This window comes from Schistocerca serialis, chromosome 7 (genome assembly GCF_023864345.2).
Source record: "Schistocerca serialis cubense isolate TAMUIC-IGC-003099 chromosome 7, iqSchSeri2.2, whole genome shotgun sequence".
In the NCBI taxonomy this organism is placed as follows: domain Eukaryota; kingdom Metazoa; phylum Arthropoda; class Insecta; order Orthoptera; family Acrididae; genus Schistocerca; species Schistocerca serialis.
The window spans coordinates 214,588,461-214,608,884 of record NC_064644.1 but is presented as its reverse complement, the minus strand read 5'-3'; the positions used below and the strand labels follow the sequence as shown (position 1 = coordinate 214,608,884).

The 20,424-nt window shown below is 41.0% G+C and overlaps 1 protein-coding gene across 1 annotated transcript in view; it reads right to left on the bottom strand.

Annotated features, from left to right (window-relative positions):
* LOC126413339 (probable E3 ubiquitin-protein ligase HERC1) overlaps positions 1–20,424 on the bottom strand; it is a 722,413-nt gene that overhangs the window by 466,401 nt on the left and 235,588 nt on the right. The window contains exon 23 of the mRNA XM_050083249.1: positions 1,603–1,795. Within this exon, the coding sequence (XP_049939206.1) occupies positions 1,603–1,795 (193 nt within the window). The remainder of the gene's footprint in view (positions 1–1,602; positions 1,796–20,424) is intronic.

Sequence of the window (20,424 nt, the reverse complement as noted above, 5' to 3'; positions counted from 1 at the left end):
GGCAGTTAGCTTGGACCTCGGTCAACATAACCTCATCCAAACATTAGTCAATTTCAGTCTGCATCATAAAGTTGTTCCTGATTGAAAATGTCAGTTTATGAGCCTAATTCTTGTCATTTTCCGGAGGTGTTACTGTTTTGTTTCAATATGAAGAAAACAGCAGCTGAGTCTCATCGAATGCTCTCAAGTACGTATGGTAAGGATGCTATTAGTGAAAGAACGTGTTGTGAGTGGTTTCAATGCTTCAAGAATGGTGATTTTAACGTCGTAGACTGGCATAGTGGTGGAAGAGAGAATGTTTTTGAAAATGCAGAATTGGAGACTTTGCTGAGTGAAGACTCACGTCACACTCAAGAAGAATTGGCATGATTAGTGGGGGTGACATAGCAAGCCATTTCAAAACGTCTCAAGGCTATGGGCATGACTCAGAAAGAGGGAATGTGGCTCCCATGTGAGCTGAAACCAAGAGACGTTGAATGGCGTTTGTGTGTTTGTGAACAGTTGCTTCAGAGGCAAAAACGGAAGAGATTTCTGCATTGCATTGTGACCAGAGATGAAAAATGGGTTCATTACAATAACCCTAAACGCAAAAAATCATGGGGATATCCCAGCCATGGTTCCATGTCGATGGCCAAACTGAATATTCACCACTCCAAGATCATGCTCCGCATTTGGTGGGACCAGCTCGGCGTCATGTACTATGAGGTGTTAAAACCAAGTGAAACAATCACAAGTGCTCGTTATCGAACACAATTAATGCATTTGAGCAGAGCATTGAAAGAAAAATGGCCACAATACAGCGAGAGCGTGAGAGAGAGAGAGAGAGAGAGAGAGAGAGAGAGAGAGAGAGAGAGAGAGAGAGAGAGAGAGATTTTGCAGCACGACAACGCTCGACCCCATGTTGCAAAAGAGGTCAAAACGTACTTGGAAACATTAAAATGGGAAGCCCTACCCCCCCTGCTGTATTCTCCAGACATTGCTCCCTCTGACTATCACCTGTTCAGATCAATGACGCGTGGCATGGCTGACCAACATTTCCGATCTCATGAAGAAGTCACAAATTAATTTATTCGTGGATCGCTTCAAAAGATGAGTAGCTTTTTGACGCAGGAGTCATACACTGCCCAAAAGATGGAAGAAAGTAGTGGCCAGTCATGGAAAATACTTTGAATGATACATGTATCACCAATTTGTTTTATTAAAGCCTCAAATTTTGGGGAAAAAACGGCAGAAGCAAAGTTGTACACCATGTACATAAGAGGATGCCATGCACTGGTGTCGCATGCTCTCGGGAAAATAATGCCTGCAGTTTCCTTGATTTCAGTTGTCACACATAACATGGTCCTGTTGACTACTGTTACAAGGCTAGATCAGGAAATCATCTAGACTGTTGCCCTGCAGCTATTCAAAATACTGCCGCCACTCTCAAAGACTCATGTTTTAATTTGGTCTCTCCATAGACACCCTTCTGATATGGTTACACCTACAATACAGGCACCTGTATTGTTGAGGTATGCAATCTGCAACATAATGCAAGTTCCATGGAGCAAATTAAGAATTCTTCATATTAAACTAATTATGTCAACAAAGATAAATACTCACTTAAAACTGGCTGTGACCGCTGAAGAAATGATATTAACAATGAGTAGATATGATGGGCTGTCTTCTGAATCAGTAACTGAAGCTCTTTTGTTGCTGCCCTTATTCCACCCAAATAATGATGTCGAATGTTACGAGGTTGCTTTTCAGAAAGAATATTCAAACCAAAGCATCCAATAAGCAACTGTTGACGTATCTGTAAGAAATCATTGTTGACGTGCTCTAATATTCAATATTAAGTTACATGACTTACACAACTAATAATACAACAACAGCTTACAATTTACTGCCATTATGCAATATGGTGTATGACCATTATTTGTTGGAAAGGGTCCAGACAAAACACTAACATCAAACATTCACATCACAAACTGAAGACTAAGATTTGTTCATAATATTTGCTGCCAATATATAGACAAAGAATCTACATGTTTCACAAAGGAAAAAAAGAAGTGTCTTACAGAGAGAGAGAGAGAGAGAGAGAGAGAGAGAGAGAGAGAGAGAGAGAGAGAGAGAGAGAGGGAGGGAGGGAGGGAGGGAGGGAGATAGGCACGCTGTTGTCTGTGCGTGTCTGGGACGTGAAGAGAAGTCGAAGATGTACATTGTCTTTCATTTCAGCGTAATGTAATGAAATTACATAACAATACAAAAGATTATTTTATTCACAGTGATAATACTAATTATAAAATAACCTAAAAACATTAATTTTAAGAGGTTCTCTGAAGTTACTCTTCAATGGAGTAGCAGAAGTAGCCCACCAGAAAGTTCTTAGATTTGGTCTTCAATTCTGACACATTATTTACATGAGATTTAACATGGTCTCGCTTGTTGTTTGACTACACATGTACTCATGTGTCTGACTTCTTTTTGTGCTTGTGTTTTCTTGAAAACTTTCTTCATTTTTAAAACTTCTATACAAGTAATCATGTGTTCTGCTAGTGTAGTAGAACTAAGGCACTTCATTAATTCTAGGCCTATCTCTAGTCCAAACAATTTATCAGTTTCTATTGCTCGTATCTCATTGCCTGAGAAAACTATTTGCATAGCTTGTTGAGACTATGGAAACCATTGAGCTGTATGTACTGAGTCTTCTCAAAATTCAAGGATAATCTATTTGGTTTCAACCACCTGTTAACATTTTTGAATATTTCGCTAACTGTCTTTTGAGGAAGTGGACAGATACTACACTTTTGCCCTATATTCACATAATCTGGAAAACTCGAAGTGAGAGATCATTTATGCATATCAGAAACAACAGAGGACTCAAACTAGAACCTTGGGGTGCACCATTCATGCAAATGGTCATGATATTGTCGCATGAGCAGTAACATGTAGTATGATGATGCAGCATATCTGTGACGTACCGCTGTACTCTCGGATTTCCCTTCACCACTACCTACTCTCCAACAATGGTCATCTTGGGTAATGTGCTAACACAATGCAATGACAGTCATGTCCACATGTTAATGGCAGCCTGGGCGTGGGACAACAATTCCATAGGCCAGCCGCCGCTTGTCTCTAACCAGTGTTGGGGGATGAAACACAATGTTTCAGCGAGTTCATTACTTGTTCTCAGATGGCAGGCACAGATGTGAAGGGGTTACAATGTGTTTTGTGCGCAATAAGTGGTTCCCCCTTGTGATTATCATATGTGGTTGACGGAATCCTCCATTACGAGTATGTCTGCCTCCACATTCGTAGGCCACTGTGACATCCAAATGCCCCACAAATCTGAATATTGTGGTGGGGTCGGGGTGGGGGGTGGTTCCATGGTCTTCTGTGAACCATTCTGCACATACCAGTTGCACTGCCGAAACACTTCGTCCTACTTGGGCAGCTATTTCCTGGATTGATGCACACATTCTCCCAAGCCAATAATGCGCCTTCTTTCAAACTCACTGATTTGATGATATGGTTCGTGCATTCATCTACAAGGCATCCTGCAGGTCTGCTCAAGTCACACTGATACTTTACCTCCGATTTATAGCAACAACGAGAGCCAGAGTCACATTTTGCATCATGATATTGATGTTGACCTGCAACCCATGGGCCAACATAGTTCAAATGCTAATCATTTCTGTAGAACATATTAATGTACATGTGCTTTGAATATGAACATCGTATCTCCAGTCATACAAGCTGTTCTGCTTTTTTTTTTTTTTTTTTTTTTTCTGAACATGAGTGTAATTTTTACTGACACCAATGATGATGTGTACATCTTTCCATTTCGTGTTTCACAAACACTTCTTGAATTCTTCATCACTTTTCTATTTATTATGTTTGTAGTTTTGTAGTTCATCTTATTTGTGTCACATACCTTGATTTTAAATGTCAGCAGTTAGCCACCATTCTCTGATACTCTATTAAATATGTTTCTCACATCAGCACATCATTATACTTGATAATGACAAAGTGGACTGTTGCCAAGATATTGTACCACTCCATCTCTCTAATCTGTGCACTTGCACCATACCTATTTAAACATGGGAATAAAAGTAATGCCAAGGGAAAACTGCATATCTCAATAACTACTAAAATCTCATCCCCCTCAAACCCAGAACCACCCACAGAAGAACCACAAAAGTGCCCCACTTGTGGCAGGATACTTTCCGGGACTGGATCAGACTCTGAATGTGGCTCTCCAGCAGGGATACGACTTCCTCAAATCCTGCCCTCAAATGAGATCCATCCTTCATGAAATCCTCCCCACTCCACCAAGAGTGTCTTTCCGCCGTCCACCTAACCTTCGTAGTAACCTCTTAGTTCATCCCTATGAAATCCCCAAACCACCTTCCCTACCCTCTGGCTCCTACCCTTGTAACTGCCCCCGCTGTAAAACCTGTCCCATGCACCCTCCCACCACCACCTACTCCAGTCCTGTAACCCGGAAGCTATACATGATCAAAGGCAGAGCCACGTGTGAAAGCACCCACGTGATTTACCAACTAACCTGCCTACACTGTGAAGCTTTCTATGTGGGAATGACCAGCAACAAACTATCCATTCGCATGAATGGACACAGGCAGACAGTGTTTGTTGGTAATGAGGATCACCCTGTGGCTAAACATGCCTTGGTGCACGGCCAGCACATCTTGGCACAGTGTTACACCGTCCGAGTTATCTGGATACTTTCCACTAACACCAACCTGTCGAAACTCTGGAGATGGGAACTTGCCCTTCAGTATATCCTCTCTTCTCGTTATCCGCCATGCTTCCACCTCCGCTAATTTCAAGTTGCTGCCACTCATACCTCACCTGTCTTTCAACAACATCTTTGCCCCTTTACTTCCGCCTCGACTGACATCTCTGCCCAAACTCTTTGCCTTTACAAATGTCTGCTTGTGTCTGTGTATGTGCGGATGAATATGTGTGTGTGTGTGCGCGCGCGAGTGTATACCCGTCCTTTTTTCCCCCTAAGGTAAGTCTTTCCGCTCCCGGGATTGGAATGACTCCTTACCCTCTCCCTTAAAACCCACATCCTTTCATCTTTCCCTCTCCTTCTCTCTTTCCTGACGAAGCAAACCGTTGGTTGCGAAAGCTAGAATTTTGTGTGTATGTTTGTGTGTCTATCGACCTGCCAATCGTGACACAGTGGGGTTCACATAAGTCATTTTGCAAATCTCTCCTGTAAATGGTCATTAATCCATTGATACTACGCAGGAATATCATGTTGGGATCACCACTTTGTTGTTACAAGCTGGGAATACTGTTGTTCGATCATTAGAACCTGAGTGTACTTAATTGACAGAACCACATTACACAAAAACTCCTTCAAACTCCTTATGGGATATATCCTTCAAACTCCTTATGGGAGTGTAGGATATATTGTAGGGAAAGTTCCCACCTATGCAATTCAGAAAAGCTGGTGTTGGTGGGAAGGATCCATATGGCACAGGCTGTGAAGCAGTCATTGAAATGAAGGAAGTCATGTTCGCAGCATGCTCAGTAACTGGTTGATCCAATTTTTCTTGGCCACAGTTTGTCGATAGCCATTCATGTGGACCGACAGCTTGTTGCTAGTGATGCCCACATAGAATGCAGCAAAGTGGTTGCGCCTTAGCTTGTAGATTACATGATTGGTTTCACAGGTAGCCCTGCTTTTGATGGGGTAGGTGATGTTTGTGACCGGGCTGTAGTAGGTGGTGGTTGGAGGTTGTATGGGACAGGTTTGGCATCTAGGTCTACTACAGAGGTATGAACCATGATATATGGGATTGGGAGCAGGGGTTGTGTAGGGATGGATGAGTGTATTGTGTCATTTTGGTGGATGACAGAATACCACTATGGGAGGTGTGAGAAGGATAGTGGGCACGTTGTTTCTCATTTCAGGGCATGACGAGAGGTAGTCGAAACCCTGGCAGAGAATGTAATTCAGTTCCACCAGTCCTGGATGGTAGTGAGTTACAAGGGAATGCTCTTTTGTGGCCAGACAGTGGGACTTTGGGAGGTGGTGGGAGACCAGAAAGATAAGCCACAGGAGATTTGTTTTGTACCAGATTGGGAGGATAATTATTGTTTGTGAAGGCTTCAGTGAGACCCTCAGTATATTTCGAGAGGGACCGCTCGTCATTGCAGATGTAACAACCATGAGTGGCTAGGATGTATGGAAGGGACTTCTTAGTATGGAATGGATGGCAGCTGTCGAAGTGGTGGTATTGCTGATGGTTAGTAGGTTTGATATGGACAAAGGTAGTGATGTAGCCATCCTTGAGGTGAAGGTAAACGTCTAGGAATGTGGCTTGTTGGGTTGAGTAGGACCAGGTGAAGCAACTGGGTGAGAAATTGCTGAGGTTCTGGAGGAATGTGGATAGGGTGTCCTCCCCCTCGATGCAGATCGCAAAGATGTCATCAGTGAATCTGAACCATATGAGGGGTTTAGGATTCTGGGTGTATAGGAAGGATTCCTCTAGATGGCTCATGAATAGGTTGGCATAGGATGGTGTCATGCGGGTGCCCACAGCTATACCTCGTATTTGTTTGTAGGTAGTGCCTCCAAAGGAGAAGTATTTGTGGGTTAGGACAAGGAAGGAGGTTGACGGTTTGGAACCCATCAGGCGTTGAAGGTAGTGTTAAATATCAGTAATGCCGTGGGTATTAGGGATGTTAGTGTAAAGGGAGGTGGGATCAATAGTGGCGAGCAGGGCACCGTATGTTAAAGGGACGGTGCTGTGGAGAGTTGGTAGAGGAAATGGTTGGTATCTTTTATATAGGATGATAGGTTCCAGGTAATAGGTTGATGGTGTTGGTCTACGAGAGCAGAGAGTTTTTCAGTGGGGTCACAGTAACTGGCCCCAGTGGGGTGTCCTGTGTGGTTGGGTTTATATATTTTAGGAAGCATGTAGAATGTAGGAGTGTGGAGAGTGGTAGGAGTGAGCAGAGAGGTGGACTCCAGGGATGGATTCTAGGATGGGCCTAAGGATTTGAGTAGTGACTGGAGGTCCTGCTGGTTTTCTGGAATGGGGTGACTGTGGCAAGGTTTGTAGGTGGAAGTATCTGACAGCTAGGGGAGTCCTTCTCCCAGGTAATCCTTGTGGTACAAAACAACAGTGGTGGAGGCTTTGTCTGCAGGTAGGATTATAAGGTTGGGATCAGTTTTTAGATGGTATACTACAGTTATTTGTGTGTGTGTGTGTGGTCTATTTTTGATGAAGGCCTTATGGGCTGAAAGCTTTATTTGTGACAGTCCTTTTGTTGTGCCTACCTGCGACTCAACATCTTTGCTATATGGTGAGTAGCAACTTTCCTTTTCATGATATTGTATTTTCTTTTGGTTTGTTGGAATGCATCTGAAACTTAAAACCTACGTGAGCGCTTTCTTGGCCAGAGTTTTATGTTGATCCCAGCTCCTCTGCCAGATACCAGCTGCTATGTTTCATCTTTCAACTGAGTAAAGTTTGTGACCTGATTCCTTAATATCTTCAGAAAGAAAACATTTTACATCTAAAGACAGAAATGGCAACAATTAATTTTATTTGTTGACACACAAATTTTAACTTCATGGGCCCTCATCTCAACAGAGAGGGCACTTGCAATATCATCATTACACTTGTGCCTGCACCACAGATGAAGCAATATTCAAAGAGGGCACTAAACTCAAGAGAGAACACTCTTGCAGCAGTAACCCATGCGCATGCACCTCCATGCCAATTTGTACTATAAAGTTAGCAATGTCCACTATGAATCACCACTGCAAAACACTTACGTGAAGATAGCTGTACGATTGTAAGCCGTAATATCATTGCAAGATGTTGTAGTGTAATTGGGTAGATAAAAAACCTACTCCCTATGCAATGGCACACACTCATAAGAAAAGAGGTTTTGCTTCTGCAAACTTTCAGAGCCAGTGGCTCCTTCTGGCAGAAGGGCTGAAGGGGAAGGAACAGGGGTGAAGGAAAAGGACTGAGAGGCTTAGGAAAAGGGGTGGAGTTTGGAAAAGTCACCCAAAACCTCATGTCAAAGGATGCGATGGGGAGGAAAGACTGATTATTGGGGACTGCACCAGATGAGTCTTGGGGAAAGGCTGAGAGCTTAAAGGTGGAAGACAGGGTTACTATGCAAGGAAGAGATTACTGCTAAAACATTGTGCATGAGATAATACGAGCGAAAAGCTAAGTGCATTGTATATGATAAAGGTGGGAGGGGGGCGGCGAAAAGTAGACAGGTCATAAAATGAAAGATGTAGAAAACTAAAATGGATCGAAGAAAGGAGTAGTCAGTGTGAAGAAATGCTTAGATGGAAGAAACTAATGTAATTGGAGGCCAGGTGGGTGGCGAGAACCAAGGGCATGTTGTAGTGCAAGTTCCCATGTCCGGAGTTCTTAGTAACTGATGTCTGGGGGAAGAAACCAGGTGGCACATGTGGTGAAACAGGCACCAAGGTCATGACTATCATGAGTATTCTCTGCAACAGGATATTGTGTGTTGCTTTTATAAATATTCTGCCCATGCATCCTAAATGATAACCTGGCCTTAATTTACATCAGTTTCTTCCATCTCATCATTTCTTCACAGTAACTACTCCTTTCCTAGCTCCATTTATTTTTCAGAACTCCACAGTTGGGAACTAGCACTACAACATGTCCTCAGTTCTTGCCACCCACCTGGCCTTAATTTACATCAGTTTCTTCCATCTCAGCATTTCTTCACAGTAACTACTCCTTCGCTCCATTTATTTTTCAGAACACCACAGTTGGGAACTAGCACTACAACATGTCCTCGGTTCTTGCCACCCACCTGGCCTTTCATTTTATGACCTGTCTGTTTCTCGTCATCCCTCTCCCACCTCTGTTACATACAGTGCACTTAGCTTTTCACCCTTACTAATACATGCTTGATGGTAACCTCTGTCTTGCATATTAACCCTGTGTTCCACCTTCAAGCTCTCAAGCTTTCAAATCTTGTCTGATGCAGTCCCAAAAGATCGGTCTTTTTTCCCATCCCCTATTTAAATCTCCCTTGACCCGAGGTTTTCAGTGACTTTTGTGAACTCTACCCCTTTTTCTAAACCTCTCAGTCCTTTTCCTTCACCTCTTTCCCTTCAATTTTTCTGCCAAAAGAAGCAGCCACTAGCTCTGAAAGCTTCCATAAGTAAAATCTTTTTTTTTTATGTGTGTGTTCTCCTGCTGCCACTTGGTGAGTAGATTTCTTTTATCTGTACAGTTACATTATACTGTCAAAAATTGATAATTTTCATTGTAAGATGTTGACGCCATTTGGCTGCAATCATGAAGCCTCATGCTCATTAGTCTTGCCTTATAAATCAAAATACAAATTTCGTAATCTCATGTTTATTCCATTTCCATACATATTTGGATAAATAAATTTCTCATTGTTACTTTACATAATTCTCCATTCAGAACTTTGTGTTGGAAGCTCTACCATTATATTTTTGTCTTTGAGGTCTCCCCAGGAACTACTTTATACAGACATTTAAATAAATAATTTATGAACGAAAGACAACAACTCACTGAATACTTGAGTCATAAACAAAACTGAGGTCTTTTGTAGTTTTCAGATGAATCCTCCTTCAGATCTTTAAATTTCACATACCTTGCATAATTCGTTCCAGAGTCATACTCGTATTGCAAAACACTCTTTAAGTGAATCAATTTATCCCAAATAAACTAATGTTAAATACGATAATGGGTTCCATGCAGATAAAGTAATAGAAGTTTTATCTGCCATTTATTAGAAGAAAATTATACAAACAGTATTACGTATTTTATTATTCATGATACACAACTAATTCTTTTTTACTAGGAAGCTTTGCATAGTCCTTTGTTTCTGTCGATACTTCAATACTTGGCAAAAATGATACACAGCATTATCGTCAAATAAATTTGTAGCACGCATGTCCACTGCTTTATTGGGGTGATGATTTTCAGTGTACAATGCAACCGATTCCCATGCTGTTATCATTTCTCTTATTGTGCAAGAAGATTGCTGCTTTGCTGTTACCACCTTCTCCTCTGAAGAAGAAGAAGAAGAACTCCTCTCCACAACTTACTGCTGTGAAACACACTGCAACTCCTAAAGCTCACTATTGTTCACTTCTTAGTTGTGATCTTTCACAAGCTCATCAGTATCATTATTATCCACTTCCAGTCCCATGCTGTTGGCCAGAGAGGCACTTTCGTTGACTAAAGACTGCACAGGCACTGCCTCAGAGTAACATTCGACAATGTACTCCAGTCAAAGCTTCTTTCAAGCAGATGTGAGAGTTCTAGCAGTAACCCCTTCCCATGCCTTTTCAGTCATCTTGATGCAGGCAATGATGTTGAAGTAATATTTCCAAAACTCTCTGAGAGTGAGATTAGTAGCTTCAGTAAACTCAAAGCAATGCTGAAAGATTGCATTAGGATAGAACTTCTTAAAGTTGGAAATAATCTGCTTTTCTGTAGGCTGGAGTAATGAATTGGTGTTGGTAGGGGGAAATTGGATCTCGATGAATTGAAATTCTTCAAGGAGATGGTCTTGTAGGCCTGGAGAATGGGCAGGAGTGTTGTCCATAACAAGCAAAAATGGAATGGCATATTCGTCTCAAGAAAATATTTTTTCACCGAAGGACCAAACGCTTTGTTGATCCAAAAAAAGAAAAAAAAAAATTTGTGTGGCACCCAAGCCTTGTTGTTGGACTTCCGCATCACATTTAACCTGCTCTTCTGGACTGTACACTTCTTGAAGGCTCATGGAGTTTCTGAATGGTAAACAAACAGCCAGTTGATATTCAAATCACCACCTGCATTGGCACAGAATAGCAGTGTGAGATGGTCTGTCATTACTTGTGACCCGGCAATGCATTCGCCTCTGCTGTTATAAAGGTACGCTTTGGCATGTGTTTCCACAATAGACCCATCTCATCACAATTAAAAACCTATTTCAGCAGATAACCCTCAAAATCTACGAGCATCTTGAAGTTGCTGATTAAGTTGTCAGCTGCCTTTGTGTAAGAGCTGGCTGCTTCACAGTGCTTCACACTGCGGATGCCAGTTTTTCTTTTTAACTTCTTGAACCACCTCCGGCTTCCCTTAGACTTCCTTCGGCCGCTGATGACCCTGGTGTCTTCTTTACAAGGTTGCCGAGAATCATTCTTGCCTTCTCATAAATGATGTTCTTGTTAACAGTGTCACCTTGCAATTCCTTCCATTTATCCGTATAAAGTGACATCGTCCAGAATATGAAACCGTTGCTTAGGTTCTCTTATCACTCCCTTTGAAGTGCCTGTTACCTTAATCTTGTCCTTGTTCTTGCAGTTAGTGCAAATAGTTGATGTGACCGATTACATGATCATGCTAAATAAGCAACACTCACAATGATTTTCAGTGATTTTATGTTTCATTTCTAAGATAATTTCCTTTCTCCTATGGTCATTTGCTTTATCCTGGGGAACATTTCTATGAAGGTTATTAAAATTTGCACACAAAGAAACACTGTGTGAACATAAGTTTAGAAAAAAATGTGTGATCACGAGCTACACTAAGATGGTAGCAGAAAGAGCGCTAAACCCAGACTGCAGTACGTACTAAAGACATTGTTCATACACTGCTGCTGACAATGAAAGGTCTTCATATTGTTGAACATTTCTCCTGCTGCACGCAAATGGCTCGTGACATCACACTAAATCATCGTCACTCATTATGCAAAACATTGCTCGTTAAGCAAGTCTTTTTTTACAATTTGTTTTGTTTGCTATGCAAATTGTGCAGTGTGGGAGGTGTTTGTTAAGTGAGGTTCAACTGTACATCTGTACGGCTACATTCTCGTAGCTGACTACATTGTCTTCTGACCAACTTCATGTTACGTAGTAGTGTTATAAGACATATTAATTTTCTGTGTACATCAAATGGATTAATTAAAATTGAACAAAAACGAATCACAGTATATGGCTCAAGCTTCATGCACAAATCACAATTTTACTGAGAAATTTAAAAATTTCCCGACATGAAGATTGTTCTGTAAAGCTCTGGACAAACCGCCAGATGTTACTAACAATCTGCCAGTGTATTGTGAGGCAGAGATGTGTCACCATCTACAGCTACATACTGATGAAAGTACTGTGAGCTCTCCTGTTTAAAATCTTGTACCCATTTGCTACTGTCCAGGCATTGCTAGAGCACATGTTGGTCTGTTGCAAGTCTGTGCACTGCTGTGAGTGCTCTCCATTTTTGCATAGTAAAATTGCAGGACCTGCCCTACTATGTAGAGTACAAAGTCTTTCTGTAACAGGACTCCATGCATTATCTAATTGGAAACTGCCTTCCCGATTGATGGGATGGATATATGTGTGTGTGTGTGTGTGTGTGTGTGTGTGTGTGCGCGAGCGCGCGCGCGCGCGAGTGTATACCTGTCCCTTTTTCCCCCCTAAGGTAAGTCTTTCCGCTCCTGCGATTGGAATGACTCCTTACCCTTAAAACCCACATCCTTTTGTCTTTCCCTCTCCTTCCCTCTTTCCTGGTGAAGCAACCTTGGGTTGCGAAAGCTTAAAATTTGTGTGTTTTTTATCATGTCTATCAACATACCATCGCTTTCTCGTTTGGTAAATTACAGCATCTTTGTGTGTGTGTGTGTGTGTGTGTGTGTGTGTGTGTGTGTGAGTGACCCATTCTTGAGTACTAAACATGTGTCTGGAGTACCCACATGTTGGATGAAAGGAAGACACTGAAGCAATTCAGAGGCATGCTGCTAGATCTGTTGCCTGTTACTATTCTTCCCTCCCCTCTGGGGACACCCATTTGACTTCACAAAGCATCTCCATAACACTCGTGTTGATCAAACCTATTGGCAACAAATCTAGCAGCATGCCTCTGAATTGCTTCAATGTCTTCCTTTCATCCAACCTGTGGGTATCCCAGACATGTTTAGTACTCAAGAATGGGTCACACAGGTGTTCTAAATGCAGTCTCCTTTGTAAACGAGCTACAATTTCCTAAAATTCTCCCAATAACCCAAAGGTGACCATTCGCCTTTGCTACTACCATTCTTTCATGCTCTTTCCATTTCATGTCACTTTGCAACATTACACCTGGATATTTAATCGACATTACTGTGTCAAACAACACTATACTAATGCTCTATTCAAATTTTACAGGATTGTGTTTCCTACTAGCCTGTCTTAACTTACATTTTTTTCCATTTAGAACAAGCTACTATTCATCACACCAACCATAAATTCTGTGCAAGTCATCTTGTATTCTCCTACAGTCACTTAACAGTGTCACCTTCCTGTACTTCCCAATGTCACCAGCAGACAGCTAAAAACTGCAACTCACCCTGGCAATCAGTTTGTTTATGTGCATAGATAATAAGACCAGTCCTTTTGCATTTTCCTGGAGCACTCCTGTTACCATTGTCTCTGATGAACACACTCCGTTGAAGACATCATACAGTGTTATAGTACTTAAGAAGACTTCGTATCACTCACAAACCTGGGCACCTAATCCATACATTCGGACTTTCGTTAACAGTTTGCTGTGGGACACTGTGTCAAACACTTTCTGAAAACCTAGATATATGGAATCTACCTGTTGTCCTCCATCCATGATTTGCAGGATATCGTGTGAGAAAAGAGACAGCTGAGTGTGGCTTAAATGATGCTTTCTAAATCCATGCTGTGTTGTGGACTGAAGCTTTTCTGTCACAAGAAAACTGATTATATTTGAACTCATAATATGTTGGAGAATTCTGTAGCAAACCGATGTTAAGTATATCAGTCTGTAATTATGCAGGTCCATTCTTTTATCCTTCTCATATGTAGGGGGCACCTGTGCTTTTTTCCAGTCACTTGGGACTTTGCACTGGGTGAGAGATTCATGATAAATACAACGTAAGTAAGGGACCAGTGCCGAAGAGTAATGCCTGTGACGTAATTAGGATTCCATCCAAACCTGGCACCTTATTTGTTTGCAACTATTTCAGTTGCTTCTGTACACCAGGGGTGCGATGGTCAAACAATGGAATATCTGTATGATCTTCTTGTGATCTTCTTCATCTTCATCATATTCTTCTTCTTTTTCTTCTTCTACGTGATCAGGCCCAGTGAACCGCATGCTGCTACAAGTTTCCTCCTCCATTGTATTCTGTCCATTGCTGCTATCTGCCGTCTGTCCACATCTGTTGATGCTTGGTTTAAATCTTCATGGAGGCCATCCCTCCAACGTGTCTCACTGGAGTCTCTTTATTTCTGTAGGTGTGAAATCCAGGAGCTTCCGAGATCATCTGTGATCTTCGATCCAGGCCACATGGCCGGCGCAATGCATTCGTTTGATTTTGACAGTTCCTGCGATATTGTGCTGCTGGTATAGTTCCTGGAACTCTTGGTTGTGTCTGATCCTCCATTCCCCCGTGTCGCATCCAGAACCAGACCGAAGACCTTCCAAAGCACTTTTCTCTCAAAAATGAGGAGCTAATGGAAGTCCTGTTTCCAGATATTCCATGTCTCACAGCCATATAGAACAGGCTGGATCACAGTTTTGTGTAGTCGAATCTTGAATTGTCTGGAGAGATATCTGGACCGATGCAGTTGTGCTAGGCTGTGGTAAGACAAGTTTCCTGCTTGTATTTTGGCATTCATCTGTGCTTCACATGACGAGTTCTCAGTGAAAAGTGCCCCTAGGTATTTAAATTCATGCACTCTCTTGTAGGACTGGTCTCCCACCTGCAGTGATTGTAGATGACGAGAAGTCTAACTTTGACCACGCGTCATAACGAGGTACTGTGTCTTGGCTCCGTTTATGTTTAGCCCAAATTTTGCTGGCAGCCTCCTTTAGTGCTCTGGTCATTTGCTCCAACTCTTCTTCAAACCTATAGAGTAAACGGATGTCGTCTGCATAGGCTAAGTATGCCAGTCTCTTTCCTTCGATTTCCATCCCTTTGTTCTCTTGGAAGGTCTCACGTATGATCTTTTCGAGGGCACAGTTGAACAGGATATGGGACAACCCATCTCTTTGCCTGAGTGCTGTCACAATTTCAGATTCCTCAGTGAAGCGATTTACCATCTTCACCTTTGCACATGTTTCACTCAGACAGATCTTTATCAGATTTATGAGTTTCTCTGCCACTGCAAACTCCCTTAAACAGCTGAGCAGGCTCTTGCAATGTATAGAATTATAGGACATCTTAAAATCAATCTTGTGAGAATGATTTCTTAAACACAGAATTTTTAACTTCAGCATTCCTTTTGCTGTCTTCTGTTGCCACACCAGACTGGTCAAAGAGTGACAGGATATAAGCCTTTCTCCCATGTAGCATTTTATGTAGAACTAAAATTTTCTCAGGTTTTCAGCAAGATCTATCACTAAGGTATGATGGAGGAAGTTGGTGTATGCTTCACACAGTGATCTTCTTACAGACACAATTAGTGCTACAAAATTTTGCATGTTGCTTATTTGCGCATTCCTTTTTGAACCGTGAGTGCAACCAACTCAGCTTTTTCAGCATTTTCCTAGTCTGATGAAAGACAATAAAAGAAAAATTATGGCCCATATTTCAAACTTTTGGAACTCTTGTTATCAATCAGCCGGTGGAAATATGACTGACTGAACCCTCTATTAATTAGGATGTTGATTTCCAGTTAGATAGTGCTGGGAATCATGTCATAGAAAAACTTTATCCTCTATGCAGCCAGTGTAGTTTGCGATTTTACTGCATGAAGTTTGAGGACATGCTTAGCAGCACACAGACTTGCAGGAGACACTTCTGTGCTCTATTGGTGCATGTTGAATAACAAATGGGTATAGTGAGAATGTACTTAATTCATTAGATAATGAAGTAGAGGCTACTGGCATTTTCTGTGATGCATAAAAAGCCTTTGACTTTGTGAATCACAGTGTTCTCTTGAGTAAATTAAATTATTATAGTGTCACTGGCAGTGCTGCAAAATAGTTCGAGTCTTACATAACTAACAGGAAACAAAGGGTGTTGTTCGAAATACCTGTGGAGTAAGCAATCAGTCTTCATCTGATTGGAAATTAATTAAATGCGGTGTTCCTCGAGGTTCCACCTAGGGTCCTTTGCTTTTTCTTGTGTACATTAATTATCTCTTGTCTGTTACATTGCCAGATGCTAAATTTGTTTTGTTTGCAGATGATACAAAAATTGCAATAAGTAGCAAGTCAAGTAGAGATTTAGAAATGGTCACTAATCAAAATTTCACTGACATTAATAAATAGTTTAAAGCTAATTCACTGTCATTAGACTTCAAAAAGACCAACTATATGCAGCTCAGAACCGGTAAGAGATTTCCTTCCAGCGTGTGTACAATATATAAAGACATACACATTGAAGAAATTGACGGTGTTGAATTCCTATGATTACAACCTGATAATATATTCAGTTGGGAAGGGCAGAATTGCTGAAGCACCCAAACAAGTTTGTATTTGCAGTGAGAATGATATCAGATGTAGGAGATACGAATATAAAAACTTGCATTCTTTGCTTACTTTCATTCTATTATGTCAAGCGGGATCATATTCTGGGGTAACACATCAAACTGAGCAAAAGTTTTTAGTGTGCAAAAGTATGTAATAAGAATCGTTTGTGGTGTAAATTCGAGAACATCTTGTAGAAACGTGTTCAAGGAACTTGGTATTCGAACTACTGCTTCTCAGAATATTTATTCCTTGATGAAATTTGTTTCAAGTAATATGTGTGTATTTCCAACCAATGGCTCATTACATTGTATCAATACTAAGAATAAGAACAATCTACAGAAAGACCTAAAATCATTTACCTTGGTCTGAAAAGAGGTCCATTATTCAGGAACACATATTTTCATTAAATTGTCACCAACCATTAAAAACTGGTGTTCAGATAAAGTACAGTTTAAACAGTTTTAAAGACTTTTTGATAGGTAACTCCTCCTTCTCTATAGATGAATATCTTAACAGGGACTATTAGAACAGCTTAAGTAAAAGTGTTTGTTGGATTTCAGTTTTGACAGCATTTGGTCACAACAATCAAGATTAGTTATTTTGCGGATGACAAATTTATTAAAAATTCATAACAATGTTTCATTACGATAGCGTATTAATTCTGTAAATATTAGCAGATCCAGTTTACTATAATGTATTCACATATTCTGACAAATGATGAAGGTAGTGAGTATTATATTCAATTGTTTTATGTTATACTTTCTGATTAGTTCCACAGAAATGAGAATCATCTCATTTTTGGGTCCGTAGAATGAAAACTGAATCTAATCTAGTCTAATCTATGCAAGCAGCAGCTTATTTTGAAATTGGAGATCTCAGTGTACCTTTACTAGTAGATATTGGAAGATGGCCAGTAGAATGTGTGCCAAAATATTGCTGCAGTACGTTAGTGACATCAGCACTTTGCCTAAAGTTTCATGGAGCACAGTTTTACTGTTTGTGAATTTGCTATATTGGTTGTCAGGATATCAGCACTTTCTAGTGACCTACCCAATCCTCTGTGCAACATCAGTCTTTTGTAACCTCCTGAACCTGCTATGTCACATCTTAAGTTCTATTTCATCCATGTTGCTAGAAACCTCAAGCAATAAGTTGTGCGTAGTTGTCCCATTGTATGTCTTTCTCAGAAACAACTATGGACTAGAACATAGACACTGACAAACTTTCAGAATGACCCTCACAATTGCGCTGTGCATGTATATTGTTTTTATTACCTTCCTCATACTTGGTTTTTTTATATATATATATATAGCAGGTCGATAGACACACAAACAAACACACAAAATTCAAGCTTTCACAACAAACTGTTGCCTCATCAGGAAAGAGGGAAGGAGAGGGGAAGACGAAAGGAAGTGGGTTTTAAGGGAGAGGGTAAGGAGTCATTCCAATCCCCGGAGCGGAAAGACTTACCTTAGGGGGAAAAAAGGACAGGTATACACTCGCACACACGCACATAGCTATCCACACATACAGACACAAGCAGACATATTTAAAGACAAAGACTTTGGGCCCAAACTCTTTGTCTTTAAATATGTCTGCTTGTGTCTGTATGTGTGGATAGATATGTGCGTGTGTGCGAGTGTATACCTGTCCTTTTTTCCCCCTAAGGTAAGTCTTTCCGCTCCGGGATTGGAATGACTCCTTACCCTCTCCCTTAAAACCCACTTCCTTTCGTCTTCCCCTCTCCTTCCCTCTTTCCTGATGAGGCAACAGTTTGTTGCGAAAGCTTGAATTTTGTGTGTATGTTTGTGTTTGTTTGTGTGTCTATCGACCTGCCAGCGCTTTCGTTCGGTAAGTCACCTCATCTTTTTTTATACATAATTTTTCCCACGTGGAATGTTTCCAGGTCGATAGACACACAAACAAGCACAAACATACACACAAAATTCAAGCTTTTGCAACAAACTGTTGCCTCATCAGGAAAGAGGGAAGGAGAGGGAAAGACGAAAGGATGTGGGTTTTAAGGGAGAGGGTAAGGAGTCATTCCAATCCCGGGAGCGGAAAGACTTACCTTAGGGGGAAAAAGGACGGGTATACACTCGCACACACACACATATCCATCCACACATATACAGACACAAGCAGACATATTTAAAGATATATGTCAGAGGACAGCAATTTGAATCCGATCTATTCAGACAACTCACAAAGTTTTGTGGCACAATTCACCAACAAATATCGTGCTGTTAACCAGCCAGTAATTGGATGATCAACAGATGGCATCACTCAATTAAGACAGCACTAATGTGTGATGACAACAAATGTATCAAGGCTCTTCCCAAGGTACTACTTAGCCTCAGAAACACTTCCAAACCAGATCTAGACACTTCTTTGGAGGAACTGGTGTAGGGTGAGACATTGAGGCTTCTAGGAAAATTCATGGAAACAAACGCTCTGTCACAACCAAGGAACGATCGACCAGAATTCCTACACCAACTGCGAGAGCACGTGGGCCAAATTCACACACAACAGCCTCACAGACAAGGTGCAGCTACCAGCTTCATGCGTCAAGACTTGAAAACCTGTTCACACGTCATGTTACACATGGAAGACATCAGATTCTCATTGCAGCTGCCATATACAGAACCCTACCTCATAGTCACAAGGGAAGAGAAGACAGTGGACATTTCAATTGCTGGAAAGGAGACTACTGTTTCTACAGACAGACCAGCTTATGTCTGCCAAGAAGCAGAAATATCAGAGCTTCCAAGACTACAGCCTCACCCAACAGCTGCCTCATCACCACCGTCACAGATGCCAGCAGACCTACCAACACATACCTTAAGATCCGGATGGTGCACCCATTTTCCAGCACACTATTTGGAATAACGCTCTGCTTCCACCATGGTGGCTGATGTGGTGACATCATGCAGTTACACAGTGTTCTATCATGTGTGTCAGTTGCATCTGTTTAGAAACAATCACACTGCCAAACATTTCGCGCATGTGTTTTGTTTTGGTTATTCTTTGATTATGCATTTTTATAGTTTTGTATCTCCCATGCTGGTAGTCAGTTCATGCATAGTTACAAGATAATGCAGATAGTTTTGTTCCCTGCATGTTAAGTTATTTTCAACTGCAAGCTTGGAATGATCAAGCAGTCCATGTATTATTCGCTGTTTCCAGCGGCTGTGATCAATAAAGCTAATGTTAACACTGTTCGAAGGAGTTTTTGTGTAGTGTGATTCCATCAATTAAGTACATGCAGGTTCTAACAGTCAAACAACAGTTTGCCCTGCTTGTAAAGACAGAATGCAATAGCATGGACGAAAAGATAGCATGATAAAATGAAAGAAATTAAATCAAAATTAATACATCAAATTAGTTAAAATCGTATGAATAAAGATTTCAGGCAGAAAAAGAATGACAGAAAGAAAAATGAGAGCAAATGAAGAAGTTGATATGATAATTAAAATATTGTGACAAAGGAATAGAAATAAAAGAGTCACATTTACACAAATTAATTGAACAAAAATAATGATCAAAATCACTTCTAGAAAAATTTAAAAATAAGATAAATTTGAAGCACTTGACTAGATTCAAACTCATGACCTTCTGTATGCGAAGGTCTTACCCTATCCATTACATCATGCAACCAGTCTGTAAAGCACTACATCACCACACAGGTGGTTTCAAAGAGTTGATTCCACCACTGGGGACCTCTCATAAGTAGGCAAATCTAGGACTACAGATACAAAGGTCAGGGGTTAAGTGCTTGGTTGTTCATAGCATTTTACCTGCCAATTATCACTTCTATCTTCTTTGGCAATTATTTGTTAATGTGAATAATGACCAAATTACTCCTAGGTTCAGAATCTATATTGCATTTTATGTTCCCCTACGGCTGGTTGGATAGGCCATGTACAAGAGGTCAGGGGAAAGTAAGAGAAGGAAATAA